The 15,396-nt window shown below is 38.5% G+C and overlaps 1 protein-coding gene across 2 annotated transcripts in view; it reads right to left on the bottom strand.

Annotated features, from left to right (window-relative positions):
• The window catches only part of Cubn (cubilin), a 206,258-nt gene that overhangs the window by 168,380 nt on the left and 22,482 nt on the right, over window positions 1-15,396 (bottom strand). For both annotated transcript variants that reach the window (XM_028764871.1, XM_028764872.1), the window contains exons 14-17: window positions 14,064-14,298; window positions 10,179-10,360; window positions 7,796-7,958; window positions 6,560-6,750 (exon numbers count right to left, since the gene is read on the bottom strand). In XM_028764871.1, the coding sequence (XP_028620704.1) occupies window positions 6,560-6,750; window positions 7,796-7,958; window positions 10,179-10,360; window positions 14,064-14,298 (771 nt within the window). The remainder of the gene's footprint in view (window positions 1-6,559; window positions 6,751-7,795; window positions 7,959-10,178; window positions 10,361-14,063; window positions 14,299-15,396) is intronic.

Here is a 15,396-nt window from a genome sequence, read left to right as displayed (position 1 = left end):
AGAAAGAAAGAAAGAAAGAAAGAAAGAAAGAAAGAAAGAAAGAAAGATTACATCATTAGAGAGTCTGACATGTGATGGTCGTTCCCAAGGATTCCCTGACATCCTGTGTGATCTTCACTTAGGTGACAGTATTGCTGTGAAGTAGAAAATGTCATCCACATTTACACTTAAACAAGGTATTTTTGGAGATTTTAAATATTCAGTTTTTCAGGATGACCAACGGAACACAAGTGAAAAAAAAATACTGTTTCCATCGGCCTGCATTTATTGTGGAGGATTCCTGGCAGTTTGGGAGAACAGCTGACTGTGTTTTATCTCAAGCTGGAGCTTGCCCGGGTTTCTCACATATTGGAATAAATGTTATTTATTTTGTCACCTCGATTTTACTCATGACAATGTTTTAATACAGTGTGTGAAAATCTATATAAATAAATTTCATTTCAAAATAGTACAATAATGACATACAACAATCTTGCAGTACAAAAGTGCTCTGAACACCTTCAGGGAATTATGGAGTACTCAGGAGATGTGTCTTTAAGCCAAGGTCAGTAAGAATTATTTAGGTTAAAGGCAGTGGCTAGTAAGGGAACGATAGGTGGGCTATTGTGACATTGTTCCTCTCAACCAAAAGTAGTAGAGGCACAGAGATCAAGAAGGATGCCTGTCAATTATGCACCATGGGCATTAAACCTGTAATGCTGCCATAAAACATCTGAGATGCAGACAGATTTGCATGTGGACCCATATCTAAGGATTTTCTGCAAAGGTAAGAACTGAAATTATTTTAAAAGCTCAGCCATGTGAGAGAATCACATGCCACTCCACTGAGTCAGGCCCATACCTTACTCTAAGCTCTTGACATCTGCAATGTGAATTTCTTACTCTGTAAGTCAAGTTATGCTACTTGACTGAACAGTAGGTTTCAGAGGGACAAGAAAGTGTCCCTTTAGTATCTAACAAAACCAAACCAACTCAAAAGACAAGCAAAATAAATAGGCATTTATAGTATTTGACAAATTCCTGTTGATCAATTAATGTGAAAGTGCACAATCCTCAATTCAGTCTTGAATTGAAACAGAGGCAGCATATGTACTACCGCTCTTGAAAATTAGAACACAGGAAACAGGAGTAAGACAGTGCTCTGTTCTCTAATCACCTAGGTTCTACTTGTCTCTTCTACAATCATCGTCTCTCTTTTCTGTTAGTCCATTAGTAGATGACAAGAAGGAAAAAAAAACCAGCCAGCCAGCTTCAGAGCTAGGTGAAGTGGATCAGTCCCCTCGGTCCTGATTAATGAAGCTCAAGGACATTAGCAAGGGAAAGCAGCTGCCATCCAGATGCTGTGAGAGGAGCTTCCAGGCCTCAAGGGCCCTAGTCCTGGAAGGTATAATTGATTTTGGCTGTGTTTCCCTTTGTGGAAGGAAACCTTATTAATTCTGAAAGCCTGTATTCTCTCTGGACCCCAAGCATAGCGATACTTTAACCATCACATTTTAAAGAGAGATACTGGAATAAAATTTATCAAGTGCTCAAACTGACCCCAAATTCATTTATATTTAATGACTGAGCACTTGTAAATGTGTACTCTCATCCAAAAGAAATCTCTTTCCTTTGTGCTTGAAAGCCAGAATAGACTATTTTATATTTCATAATTACTGGCTCTGCTTATATGAGAGGATTGAATATCTGTTCTCTACCATGAGACTTGCCATGTCTCCCAATGGAGCCTGAACAGTTATCCTTTCTGTTGATGGTGGGAATCGCCACAGCAATCGCTCAGCCTTGAGGAACATGAGTAGCTATGATGAAACTATCTCTACCTAGAGGCCTTGGCTGTTCATGAGTGACCCAATCATTGCTTATTTTTCCTCTTGAGAAACCAGGAGCCTGGGTCCTACAAAGCCAAAACCACATCAACAAAGCCTCAAGCAGAACAGATCCTAAACCAACATGTTGATGGGGCAGGAAATAAACCCACTAATGAACCATGGAGTGGTTTTTGCTTGTTATCACTTTTGATTTGCCTGAGGAATATTACTAATTGCTTACCATAAAACAACCTAAAGAAAGATGACTAATATTGAAACTGGGTTTATAGTAACCAAGTTTCTCTTCTTTTAAGAAGTCCTGGATATCATGCAATGGTCCCTTGCAGAGGGAGCACAGTAAATTCACCAATTTAGTAGTCACACGTGTAAAGGAACTACAAGACCTGGTGCAAAACACCAGTGTTCTGTGAACTAGGCTTAGGTTTCTCAAGTATTTATTTTGTTTCACTGTACATGTGTGGGTGCTTGTGTTTGTACAGGTGCACATGTATGTCAGATTGTACATACCTGTGTGTGAAGACATATACACATGTGGAGGCCAAGGGATACCTTAGGGTGTCAGCCTCAAAATTCGCCATCTGCCTCCTTTGAGATAGAGTTTCTAATTGGCCTGGAGCTCACAAACTAAGATACACTGACTGACCTCGGAGAGCCTCCTGAGTACCCCAGGCACTGGGATTACAAACATGTGTCCCTACACATGGGTTAGGGATCAGACTCAGGCCCTCGTGCTTGGAAGGTAAGTTCCTTAGCAACTGAGCACTGCTGCCCGCGCAGATTTATTTACTCATTTTGTAAATGCTGAGTATCACAAACCCAGAGCCCCAGGCTACTTACCCTATGAAGTATTGCAAATGGCATTTAGAGATTGAACCAACTCCTAAAGAAAAACTACTCATTAAACCCTGAGTTCTTATAAAGGAACTATTTCCTGTACAGAGAGCTAAGATTAACTGGGCTGCAAAACACAGTTCATATGAAATTTTAAATGTGAACGGCAGAGCTGGGTGAGCAAGAGGCTTTGACATGTGGAACGGATCAGGTCTCAAAGCTGTGGCTTTAATGCACGGATGTGTCTCTCTGTATGCTAACTGTCCAGATTTGTTTTTACACTACAGATTCTAAAATCCATTTAAGTATGAAATCTAAATTCAAAACAAATCAAATACGCTGAAATGAGGAGGTTTGGCCCATCCCAGGGTGGAAAAGAGAACCTGACCATATGGTAACGTTCAATGTGTGAACTGTGAATTCATACTCCCTGTGAATTGAACTGCAGGCTGACGGGTAACACAATAGCAGAGAGACCTGACCCTAGACACCATGTAAGGCTAGTCGAGGCAAGAGGGAAAGGACTGTAGCGTCACGACAAATGAGAGAATGACATGCAAGGGATAGAGGATGAGAGACACCAGGCAGGGTATCTGAGTAATAATGCTATTATTAATATCATTGCCATTATCATTATTATTGGCTATTACGTTTTTATTCTTCATTTGTATGTTTGACCACTTCGTGGCCAGCATTTCAGCATGTTAAGAACACTGAAACGCTTGCGAGATAGTGTTGGTTCCAATAGTTCTGCCAAGAAAATTATTTATTAGATTTTAAATGAACTTTCTAAGATCAAGAAAATTTGATCTATTTTTTTTTCTAGAAGTATCTTCTCTCCTGATCATAAGCTCGCTATGCAATTCTCCCTCTTCTCCCCCCCCATCCTCATTGTGGATGTGTTGTGATGGCCACCCACTGGTGTGAGTGCTAAGAGCCTTCTAAGAGCCTCAGGCTCTCAGAATACACCCCTATCTCTTTATCTCTTTATCGTTATATATGTCGACACCAGCTTAGCACCTCCCTTATTAATTTCTTCTTTGTGATTCTAGTCACTGTAGTCTGTTTCTAGGTTTGTTTGTCTTTTGTTTGTTTTGGTTTGGTTTTGGTTTACCCTATTTTTACCTTATTCAGTCCCTGGGGCTGTTCTGGCCGCTGTACTTGGCATCCTCATTTTTTTTTAATATTTCTGTTGCACAACTGTATACCCACTATGTACTGTCCTCAGGGGAGCTATTTCCGACCAGTCATAGCAGGACTGAAGTCAAGAGCTCCATACTTTTCTTTAATAGTATTTTTCTCACATGTATAATACATTTTTAATTTTTTAAATAATAAATATAACATTATTTCCATGTCTGTGGGAAGTGGAGGAAGCCCAGGTAAGTAAATTTCTAAGTGATTGTGTAGTTTTGACATGGATATGGTCATCAAGGACCTTAACCTCAGACCCACAAGAAAATGTCAAAGATTTGCCTGGGATGAGGCTCAAAGGGATAGCAAAGCTTTCCTGTGCTTTCCTGTGTACAGATGTTGACAGTGTGTGTGGAAATGTCCACCATACCTTTCTCCCTGTAGATATCTATGGCCTGAAGACTCCTCTCCTATGGTGATTGCTCCTACTGAGGCCAGCTAAACCAGTCTCCTTGTTCATCACTACATACAATAGTTCTGCTTCCTTGTTTGTCTGTAAGTAATAGCCTACCTTCTTGTTAAGCTGTATGCAAGAACCCTGCCTCTCTGCCCAACTGTATATAATTAGTAAGCTAAGCTTCTGGGGTGCTGCAGGTTCTCCATCAGAGAGTATAGCACACCCTATCCTAGGTCTTCTGTCTGCTTTCTTTCATTCTCTTTCCAGTCCAGCTAGAGCTGGTCTCTGAAGTTGTGCAAGGATGCAGCACATTTCTAGGAAGGAAGATTTTCCCAGAAACCCCTCTTTTTGGCTAGAAGGCATGCCACTCCAATCCATCAGCCTCTCCTGTGATGCTTCTTGTACAGTTTCCCTGAGTGAAATGCAGGTTATAGGGTTTGAAATAGAAGTGCGGTATAAAATCCCATTCATTTCCCTCTACAGTCTACTTCCGAGCCTCTGCCTTAATGTCATCTACTTTAGATATTCTTATTCAATCCACAACTTGCACTTTCTGGAATAAAAAATTGAACTTTTATTATTACCTTCTGTGTCCTTCATTCACAGTAGTTCTGCTGGCTTGATCCACTTATAAAATATTAATGAGACTCTGCTTTCTATTCTGGAAAGATGACTTTTGTCACATCTGTAATACTGTTCTATACAATTTAAAAGCTTTCTTAGGCAGGAACAAATGAACTAAAAGTTAATCTCTCTTTGAACTCATCCTTCTTTGGCCATATCACACTGACCATGGGCAAAATGTATTTTTAGAAGTAGAAACTTTAGTCGAGGGGTGAGTGTGTGTGTGTGTGTGTGTGTGTGTGTGTGTGTGCATGTGTGCATGTCTGTCTGTGCATGAATATGTGTGTGTGTGTGTGTGTGTGTGTGTGTGTGTGTATACATGTGTATGTGTGAATGGGTGGTTTTATTTAAGATCTTCTATCATAATGCAAATAGGTGTATAGCTAGCTATAGTGAGTCTTATTAGCTGATTGTGAACTGGTATGATCAAGGCAAAAGGAAAATTTTGGTCTAGGAGATCTTATATTTGTATAATGTTTTGTAATATCATTTAAGGCCTTCTTCCTCATTCCTTTCCTGGATTTTATTCTCACAAAGGTTAACTAAACTGATAAGGTATCCCACTGAAGAAGGAACTGAATACTCAAAGAATTGTCCAAAATTATATAGACATCTAACAACAGAACTAAAATAAAAACTAAATCATTAACCAAGTTCCATCTTAACTACAAAATAGTCAGTCACACTGCTTCACAAAATTAAGTGGCTGGGTACCAATTTTGTGATCTCCCTCCCCATAATAGTTTAAAGGAGTTCACTAGACAGGGAGGAATTCATAGAGAAGGTTCATCAATGCCACAGAGGGTGTATCATTCCAGATTCTCTGATAGGTCCTATAGCCAGTAGAACAACCTCTACGTGGAACATATAGCAAGCAGTCCCTCACTATCACAGGGGCATTTCTCCTTATCTTAGACAACTATTGTACCCAGCTCCCTATTTTCCTGTGATTCCAAAGCAGAGTATGGAATTCACAAGGTCATCCTCTCTAGGAAAAACTATGCTCCTTTTTGTAGTTAAAGGCACACTATTATATGTCTGCTCTTGCAAGAGACCAGTGCAACCCCTAAATTCAAATAACTACTTACTAAACACTTACTGTGGACAGGCAACTTAACTTCTCTGAGCCTTGAATTCCTGAGATTTAAACTGGAAGATGTGAGGATCTAATGAATTAGCATGCCTGTGTCAAGACTAGCCGGGCACCATTGGCAAGTATAGGACTCTCTCTAGGTTATGATGTCTGACATACAAAATTGGCCTAGAACACCTCTCTGAAGTCTTAATCCCATCAATAGATCTAGTTCTGATTACTCATGTACATGTGCCTTAGTGACTAGATCTCTATTGAACAGCTTGGCATGTAGCCCTACTCTAAGCCTCTAGCTTCAACTTTCCTTTTATTGCTTCGCTGCTTCCCTTATGAAGCTCTCGCTGTTTTATCTTCTTAGGTCTGTTTTAAACAGATTCTTTTAGATCCTGTAAGAACTCTTGTTCTCGAATTCTCTGCTTCGTCTTCCCATTCCCTGGCATGCTCAGTAATTCTGAGCAAAGGCAAGCATTTCTGACATGCTCTCTGGTGATCTAGATGCACCTGGCTTGACAGCTATTTGAAGACCATCACTCTACAGAACATGAAAATTGTAATGAGTGACCCTTAAGGGTAACTGAGTAGAACGTTTACCTCGATGTAAGTGTGAGAACAGCCCCTCTGGCTCTCCAGCTCCACGTGGGTGAAGTTGATAACTATTTGTTCTCCTTGGGGTTGTGAGATGAGATAGACACACTGTCGGCTGTGACTGAAAGGTCCAGACAAGGGAGGAAGGAGGAGCTCACCCTCTGTGTCTGTATAATTCCCACCACAGTACAGATCCGCTGAAGAGAGCAAAGGAAGGAAGGAATGGTCATGAGGATAGCATCTATCAGACTTCTATACCTTAGGTTCAATTTGCAAAATCTTAGCTCTCCCCTACATTTAAATACCTGCTCTGCTCTGTCCACTCTGTATGAGCCCATGCCATTCACTACAAGGTTTTCAAGTTTCATCTATATTCAGGATATCCCTGTAGGGATCGTAGAAGTAGATACAGACATGTGTGGTTGAACTTCCAGTCTATGGCTCTTCTGTATAAACTGCTTTTTAAATACATTAATGCTTTGCTTCACTTCAAAAAGATTTAAGGTATTTTATAAGCTATTGTTACTGAATAAAGTATATAACTATATAAAATAAGCATATTGAATGAGAGGAGGGATACAGAAGAGCAACATGTCATCATTAATAGTACTTACAACTGTAGGAATTACCGAGATTGACTGTACATTCAGCCTGAAGCCAAAGCAGAGGGAGAAAGGACCATGGAGGTGGGGTGGGGGTGGGTACTTATTTTTCCAAATACAGAGGCTTACAAAGTATTTCCCCCATAAATCCTCTCTAAAAACACACTAATAGGTGTCAAAAGCAAACTTCTCTAACTCACTCAAATGGAAATCATAGACTATTTCACTTTTGTCCTTTGTTTCAAGGTATGAATGCAACTGCATTCATAGTGATGCATACGGGAGTGAACCCTAGAAATGGGAATAACTAACACCTTCCTGGATGTTGGCTTCTGGACATTGGACATGATCCAAGAAAGAAGCCAAAGTTTCTCAAACAGACTGTACTGTTCCCATGAACAATCTTGCATGCAACAAAACAGCAAACATCACTAGAGAACTGAGGTTCTGAATTAGTTAATTTTAGGTACCTCTGGTCCTCACCATAGTGTAGATCCCATAATTGAAGGGTTAAGGAGTATTGTAGTATCTAATGTCACTAACCTAAGAAAGCTTTCAGCTTAGGCATCGCCACAAGCACCCGAGAGATTAACACCACACCCCCAAGGTGCAATCAGTCCTCAGTGGGCAGGTTACTTACAATGTGTGGTTAGATAGGTGATGTGGAAGCCTTTGTCACTAGTCTCAGAGTCAGAATGGAAATGAATTCTTGCTGCAGGACCTGTAGTCTGGAGTGGTGGGGTAGACACAGAAGTACAGAATTTCCCAAGAACAGGGTCTTGATGGAATGGACCATCTCGAATCTAAAACAAACAAACAAACAAACAAACAAAACCAAGCCATTAAGTTAGAAGTAGTCAGGTTCTCATTAAACAAGTCACTTGGGACATAAGCTTCAGAAAAATCTGTCACTTAAGTATAACAAGATAGTAAGGCAGAGCAATCTAAAGTGCTGGTTTAACAAACTCTATTATTTACAAGTGAAGCATGGCTCCCTGTCAGGTACGTATTAATACAAATGCACAGTCTATGTTCAGTAAAGAATGTGTCCTCACAGGCCTGTCAGATGCCTCATCTTCTGCTGAAATTTCAACTCTGGGATTGAATACATACTTTGGATTTTTCTTAGGATGATGTAAAACTCAGTGTTTCCTTTCCTGCTTCTCCCTCCCCCAAAAGTAAAGAAATCCTAGTAATTTAGAAGAAGAAAATGAGTATTTCAAAAGAAATAGAAGAATGGGTTGTAGTGATGAGAACTGGCCTGCAACTTGAGTAGGTATGTGGGGTGCGCAGGGAGGTGCAGATGGGAAAGAAGGACATGCAGTTGCCTTTAAAAAGCACCCCTGTGATTGTCATCCAGCACTGCAGACAGTGCATACTACATGCTGACAGTGTGAACTTACAATTTTTTTAATGTGCTCATGTGTGTGAATTCTGTGTGTATATGTTTATGAGCATGTATTATAGGTATGGATATATATATATATATATATATATATAACTTGTGGGCAAGGAGTTCTTGTGGAAGACAGAGGACAATATAACGGAATCAGTTCTTCTGTTTTGGTGTGAGTGAGATTAGATCATCAAATTCAGATCTTTAAGTTTGAAGAAGCTAAGTCATTTCACCTACTCAATCTATACATGACATAACTTCAAGTCGATGGTTTCTTCCTCCTCCTCTCTGCCCCTCTACTCCTGTCTTCCTCTCCTTTTTGCTCTTTTCTTTTCACATATGATTCAGGATTGAACCCAGGGCCTCTTGTAATCTCTAGCCCTTAAAAACCCTTGTTGGCTTTTTATGCGTTGAATAAATCACATTGAACACTCTATAATTCTGACAGAATTGCAAAAATCTCTAGTATATAGAAACCAAGGAGTGAATAAACTGAAGAGTATTCTCTTATGGTCTATTTCTTTCACTCAAATCAATTTTTCCATTGGCAGCAAATTTATAAGGCAATGTTACTTTATTTTTTACTTGTAACTAGTTCCTTGGTACACTGATGAGAAATGAGAGGGAGTTCAATGTTATCCAGGTGATTGATACTTTCTATAATATGGTACTCAGAAATTAATATGTAAGAATAAAAAGGCTTTAATCTTAATTTGATAGGATTTATTGAATATTAATTTCACAGTAACTCACTTCTTACTATCAACTTTTAAAAGGGTATTTTGCTAAGACTTTCCAAGGAGAAGCTGATATTTGAGTCATCCCCAAAGGTTTCAAATCCATTATTACTGCTGCTAATGACTAATGACTTCAACTTTGGAGACCTGCAAGACAGCTGCATCCTTCATCCTTTATGAATAATTCCACAGCACTCCGTCCCTCTCTAATGGACTCAGAAAAGCTCATTGTCTCTTTTTGGCAGTGCTGTGGGGTACTGAGATTTACAGTGGCAAAAGCGGAGGAACTACCTAAGAACTCAATCTCCTTGATGACCTTTCCAGTCTACAAATGGAGAACCACATTTTTGATGTATCTAATTGTGTATGGGATGTGAATGTAACAGTCTCCTTCTTCTTCCCTATTTTAACCTTTTGCTAATGGAATAGAGCAGGCAGACTCCTCTCCTCCCAAGGGTAATTGTCAACCTTTCCCAGTGAGATTCAATACTGACAACCACTTCCTACAGAATCATTATGGCCCCGTAGCGTCAAGTGATGTGATACCCTGAGGGCTTGTCTTGGAAAACTAAAAATTAAAATCTGTATTGGAAGAGACAATCATTGATAGGTTTTATTATTACGCCAGGAGTCTGAGTTTCCAGTATGGGATGAGGGAAGGCAAGGAAAGCTCTTCCACACTCAAATGGGGCCTAGAAAATGGTATAACAAACTGGTATAGTTGAGAGTAAAGATTTAGCATCAGCTCCTTAAGCGCTGATAACATATCAGGGCCATCGGTGGGGCATAATTAACGACAGTGTCCTGAGTGCTAATTATACTATACCAGATCCTATCTAAATGTAGGTTGGGGGGGTTGTTGTTGTTTGTCTGATCATTTGTTTGTTTACCTCCAAATAGTCTTTACTGCAGTCATTGTGATTCTCCAGGCTCAAGGTTCCAAAGGTAAATGTTATCAAGGAGCCAGGATTAGCCAGAATGTGCCAGATACAATCTCTTCCTGGGGGGTAGTTTCCAGGGTACCCCGGAGATGTAATAGAACCATAATCACCAGTCAGTATGCCACCACACTCTGAAAGAAGTGACAAAATAATCAAATTCATATGTGGGCTAAAGTCACATAGAATTCTCACAGACTCTGTGGTCAGAAGGCAAGCTTCATTAACATAATGATGAAGAATTTAGGATACCCTCATAAATTACACAGTACTTTGAGCTGCCTAGTTTCACATCTATAAAGTTAGTACCAACTGCTAAGTAAGCAAGTCACCCATGTAGGAACTCTATGTGTCAGAATATCATATAGTTATGTGATTTAAGACACATATCTGACCCTTCTGAGACATAAATCTTGAAAGTACAGATTCAGTCCCTTACCTGTAGAAGATTAGTTTCTATTTAGCAACTTTAAAAAAAATCTTGGAACTTCTGTCAGCCCCTACATTTTTCAATAAGCCATACAATACACTTTATACTTTAAAATAGTTAAGAAATCCATATAATTTTCTTTTATGAAAGCTTTTCCTATGCTATAATAAATTATTAAACTTATATAAATTATATAATTACAAAATAGTCTTATAACATAAATCATATATAAATTTTATAACATAGAAATTATAAAATAAGTAAAGGTACATGGTGATTAAGCCACTGTCCCAGGAAGGAAGCAAGAATGGTACTGAACTGGGCCTGTGGAGCACTTCCAGCCCCAGCGCTTCCCGATGCCAGGCGCGACACTTCTGGAGGCCAGCGTAAGCACACCACACAACTCCTTATGTGGCTGGGCAGTAACTAGAAATGTCTACAAGAAGTGTTTCTCTTTAATATTCACATTTATTTACTAGAGAATTTTTGGTGATTTGTAAGAAATGTTACTGTAGAAATAAAAAGTAGAAATATCAACTAATCTAGACTTTGATAAATATACCTTGAGAAGGAAATGAACTAAGATGACATTTTAAGTATGTAAAGTATGATATTCATGTAACTATACACACTAAGCCAAAACTTTTGTTACCAAAGGAAAACCCAAAACAATTAGTTTCATGGTTTGCATTGTTCCTAGCTGAGAACATCCAAGGTCAGAGAAAAGTACATTTTTAAAAATGTAACTTAAAAGTCTACTGTGAATATAAAACTTTTAAATTTGTAAAATAATATGATCAGTGTAAAAATTTAAAGATCAAGTATAAATGTACTATCTAACAGTTATCATTCATAATATAGAAAACTACAAAAAAGAAGCATAATATGACGAGAGAGTGCACTGAAAAGATCCCAGCATCCCTTGTATCCATAGAAAGATGTCCAGCATTTCTGCTACCACTGAGATAAGATTTCTTGACCCTCAAAGTCATAAAAGCCCAGAATGTTAAAAACAAACTACTAGACTGGCTGTGAAGTAATCATCTTCCCACATTGTTATAAAGACACAGGACATTCTGAACACTGCAGAAGAAATAGAACATATAAAATAGCAAAATCTTAAGCATGCTGTTGACCAAACAATCCCAAAGGCACAGTGGAAAAGTTGGAATAAGGCTGACACACAAGATATTTGTTGCCATAAAATTTAGAGTTCCAGAAAGGTAGAGGAACCAGGTCAAGCGCTCATCAATACATGTTTTAACAGGCTGGGACATATCTATGTAATGGTGGGCTCCGTTCAAGCTTTGATGCAGTCTCTAGGCCCAGGAAGGACAGGTAAACACCTGCATATGGAATGCTGCCTTTTAGCTAAGAAGGGAAAACATTAGACTATATTATTATCAGAGGTATAAGTTTAAAGCTAATTTACAAGCCATCTACTTATAGCAGATAACAGGGTAGAAGAGTCAAGAATGGAAACTGGACATTTGAAAAATGCATGATGTTCTTAAGAAGGCTTTAGAACTGTGCATACATTTTATACAATTATAAGATAACACATATTAAAAAATTTAAGAGAAAATCTCTAAAATCACAAATAAAAGGAAATAATTTCACCGAACTGAAAAGTTAAATGTGAATACCAAAAACCTGTGACTTTAGAACCCTGTGATCCTACTCAAAACAATATGCCTTAGTTTTATTTATTACTTAATTATATGGGGCCATGCTATGTATATCATACAGATTTGGGACTTGTAGTCTTTCTGCCCTCCACTTTCTGAGTGCTGGGACTATAGATGTGTACCAATGTGCCCCATGCAAAATGTATATAAAATATAAAACATCAGCAACAAAACATTAAATAGTTTCCAAATATGCTGACTTATGAAAAACAAAGCAAAATGAAATAATAATTAATCAGTTAGAAGAATCCCAGGGAACCAAGTCATTAACTCCAATACCAACAGAATAGGGAGCAAATTAGAAATGTATCATACATTTCCTCTCTCCTAGCCTGCTTCCTGTTCCTCTCATACAAGCGGAGCAAGAGCAACCTGGAGAATGGTAGGATTTATTTGGCTTACAGGTGACAATCATCATAAAGGATACCAAGGGAGGAACTCAAAGCAGGAACCTGAAGGCAGGAACTGAAACATCAGAGACCCGGACGGAGTGTTGCTTTCTGACATGCTCTCCATGGCTTGCTCAACCAGATTTTTTTACACAAATAGGGATGATTTACCTAGGAATGGTACCACCCAAGGTGGAAAGGCCCTCCCTACTTCCTCAATTATCAATTAAGAAAATGCCCCTTAAGCATATCCACAGGCTACTCTGAAAGAGGCAATTCCTCAACTGAGGGTCCTTTGCGCAGGTGATTCAAGTTTGCATCAAATTGACAAAAACTAAGCAGCACATTTCTAGGATCTACATGTAAGCAAGAAACTGATGTAGTGAATTTACAAGCCTCTTGATAGCCTGAAATGATAGATAGATAGATAGATAGATAGATGATAGATAGATAGATGATAGATAGATAGATAGATAGATAGATAGGTAGGTAGGTAGGTAGATAGATAGACAGGAAATGATACACTTACACTCTCATCATTTTGTATGGTCCTATGACTCTAAGAGCTGCTGAAAAACTACTGCAGAAAGCACAAAAGGGATGCTTTGGAATGAGAAGATCACAATCTGATCAATACAGAAGTAATAATAGAGAAAAAAGAAGATATGATGTGCTAACAGAAGAGGATACTTTGGCAAGAAAGAAAAATTAGAAATTAAATAGACCTTTTGACCGAAGTACCAGTTTACAACATGTTAAATGACACACAGGATGCAAACACCACAATCCATAAGGGTGGATGACGTGTGGAACACATGACTAGTTTTTTTAAAAAATAAATTCCAACAATGCTTGATTCTTGGTATTAGAATAATTGCTTATTGCTACTTTCTTGGGGGTGGGGGATCTTAAGGAACAAATAACATTGTACTGTGCTCTTTGAGCAATGGAAAAGCTAAGGAACCAAATCCTGTGCGTATCCTGGAATTCTTCCCGTGTGTAGCTTCAGAGGGTACGGAAGTAAACAAGGAAGACAGTAAGACTTCTGCTAGCTTAAGTCAACAAAACCTCAGAATTTGAAGCTTCTCAAGTATTCAAAATTGCAGAGCAACATATTATTGTAAGAAAGCAGTACGCGCAGGATTCGGCTTATTATTCTAGCTTTGCAATAATACACCCTAGGTTTTCTGTCCTTAAACTCAAAATCAAACTCAGTTTTAAATTGTCTGTTCTTAAAATGATTATTTAAAATGTTGCATCATTTATAGGTCTCCAAACATGTCATAATATCATGAACATACATTCTGCTTTCTCTTCATGTCCCGCTCACCTGGCAGCTTTGCCTCCCACCGTGCGGTAAAGCCTCTCCCACGTTTTATGTATTCGGAGTAGAGATGGAAATACAGAGCATTGGCGCTGCTGTGGACCCCCTGCGGGGGCGTGGAGCCACAGAATCTACCAAGTGGGAAATCTGCTGAGGAGTCTCCATCGTGAATCTGAAGGTACTCCCGGGGACAATTGTTTGCTGATTCTAAATCGAAAAACGTGAAGGTGACATGCAGAACCTAGAAGAACACAAAAGCATTTCCATGTTAACGGTGAAGCATTAGCTAGCAAGCATGCAAACAAGGAGAGTCCGTAGTTACTCACCAGTGTGGGCAACAAGTTTACTTATAGAGGACTTCCTTTAAAATCATTCAAACCAAACTACAATTTATACAGAAATTTGAAAAAGTCTCCAGGGACTTTGGAAATGCTATTTATCTTAATGGAAGAAATTTAATTATTTTCTTACTTGAAGAACTTTAAATGGAAATCAAGTAAATGTTAATTAGTTGTTTCTGCTTTCTATTATATCTTACAGTAAAGAGACTATAACATTGTATCACAGAAAAACAGGATAAATTTTCTTTAAAATGGTAATAAACATACAAAAGTTTTTCACAGAAAATTTTCCTTGGAAAAATATATTTTCAATGTCAGGAAATAGAATTCACTAGAACTAAATGGAAGGAAGGAAATTCACACAACATACCCAGTGGGAAACTTTTTTGGAATTTATTCTATTGTGTAATGACCAAGCTACACCTGGTTGTCCCTCTTTATGGGAAATAATATTGTTTTGACCTTTGCACAATGTCCTCTATAACATTAGTTTTCTGGGAAAAGTTAAGGTTTCAAGGGAAAAATCTTAACTATTTTCCCTTTGAAATCTTAACTATTAAGGCATAACACTTTAAGTCTGAGAATTGCTTGGAAAACAAGTACTTTAGAAATCTGAAAGTTCAGGAATGATGAAAAGAGATCGTGGGCTCAGATCTTAGTTTTAGGCATAGTGACTCAGAGTCATGAACTTTGGAGTCAGTTGGCATGAGGCTAAATTTCTTTAAAATCATGCGCCATTAAAAAACACACATATCTGGACAAATATTTTGAACAATTTAGGCTCCATTTACACATGTATAAAATGAACCAATCATTCTTAACTTGAGTTTAAAGTACACTGATGTATATGAAGCATACGGTGCCTGGCATGGAGTGGACACTACTTAGGAAGCCATCTTAATTCCAGTTGCCCCCATTTCATGGCAACACACTAGGGTCAGTGGTCATATTCAAATACCACTTTTTCAGTAACAGCATGGCTTAATAGATTAACTACT

Source organism: Grammomys surdaster, unplaced genomic scaffold, assembly GCF_004785775.1.
Source record: "Grammomys surdaster isolate TR1022 unplaced genomic scaffold, NIH_TR_1.0 146, whole genome shotgun sequence".
NCBI classification, from domain to species: domain Eukaryota; kingdom Metazoa; phylum Chordata; class Mammalia; order Rodentia; family Muridae; genus Grammomys; species Grammomys surdaster.
The sequence above is the reverse complement of the archived record's forward strand: the minus strand, read 5'-3'. Positions and strand labels throughout refer to the sequence as shown.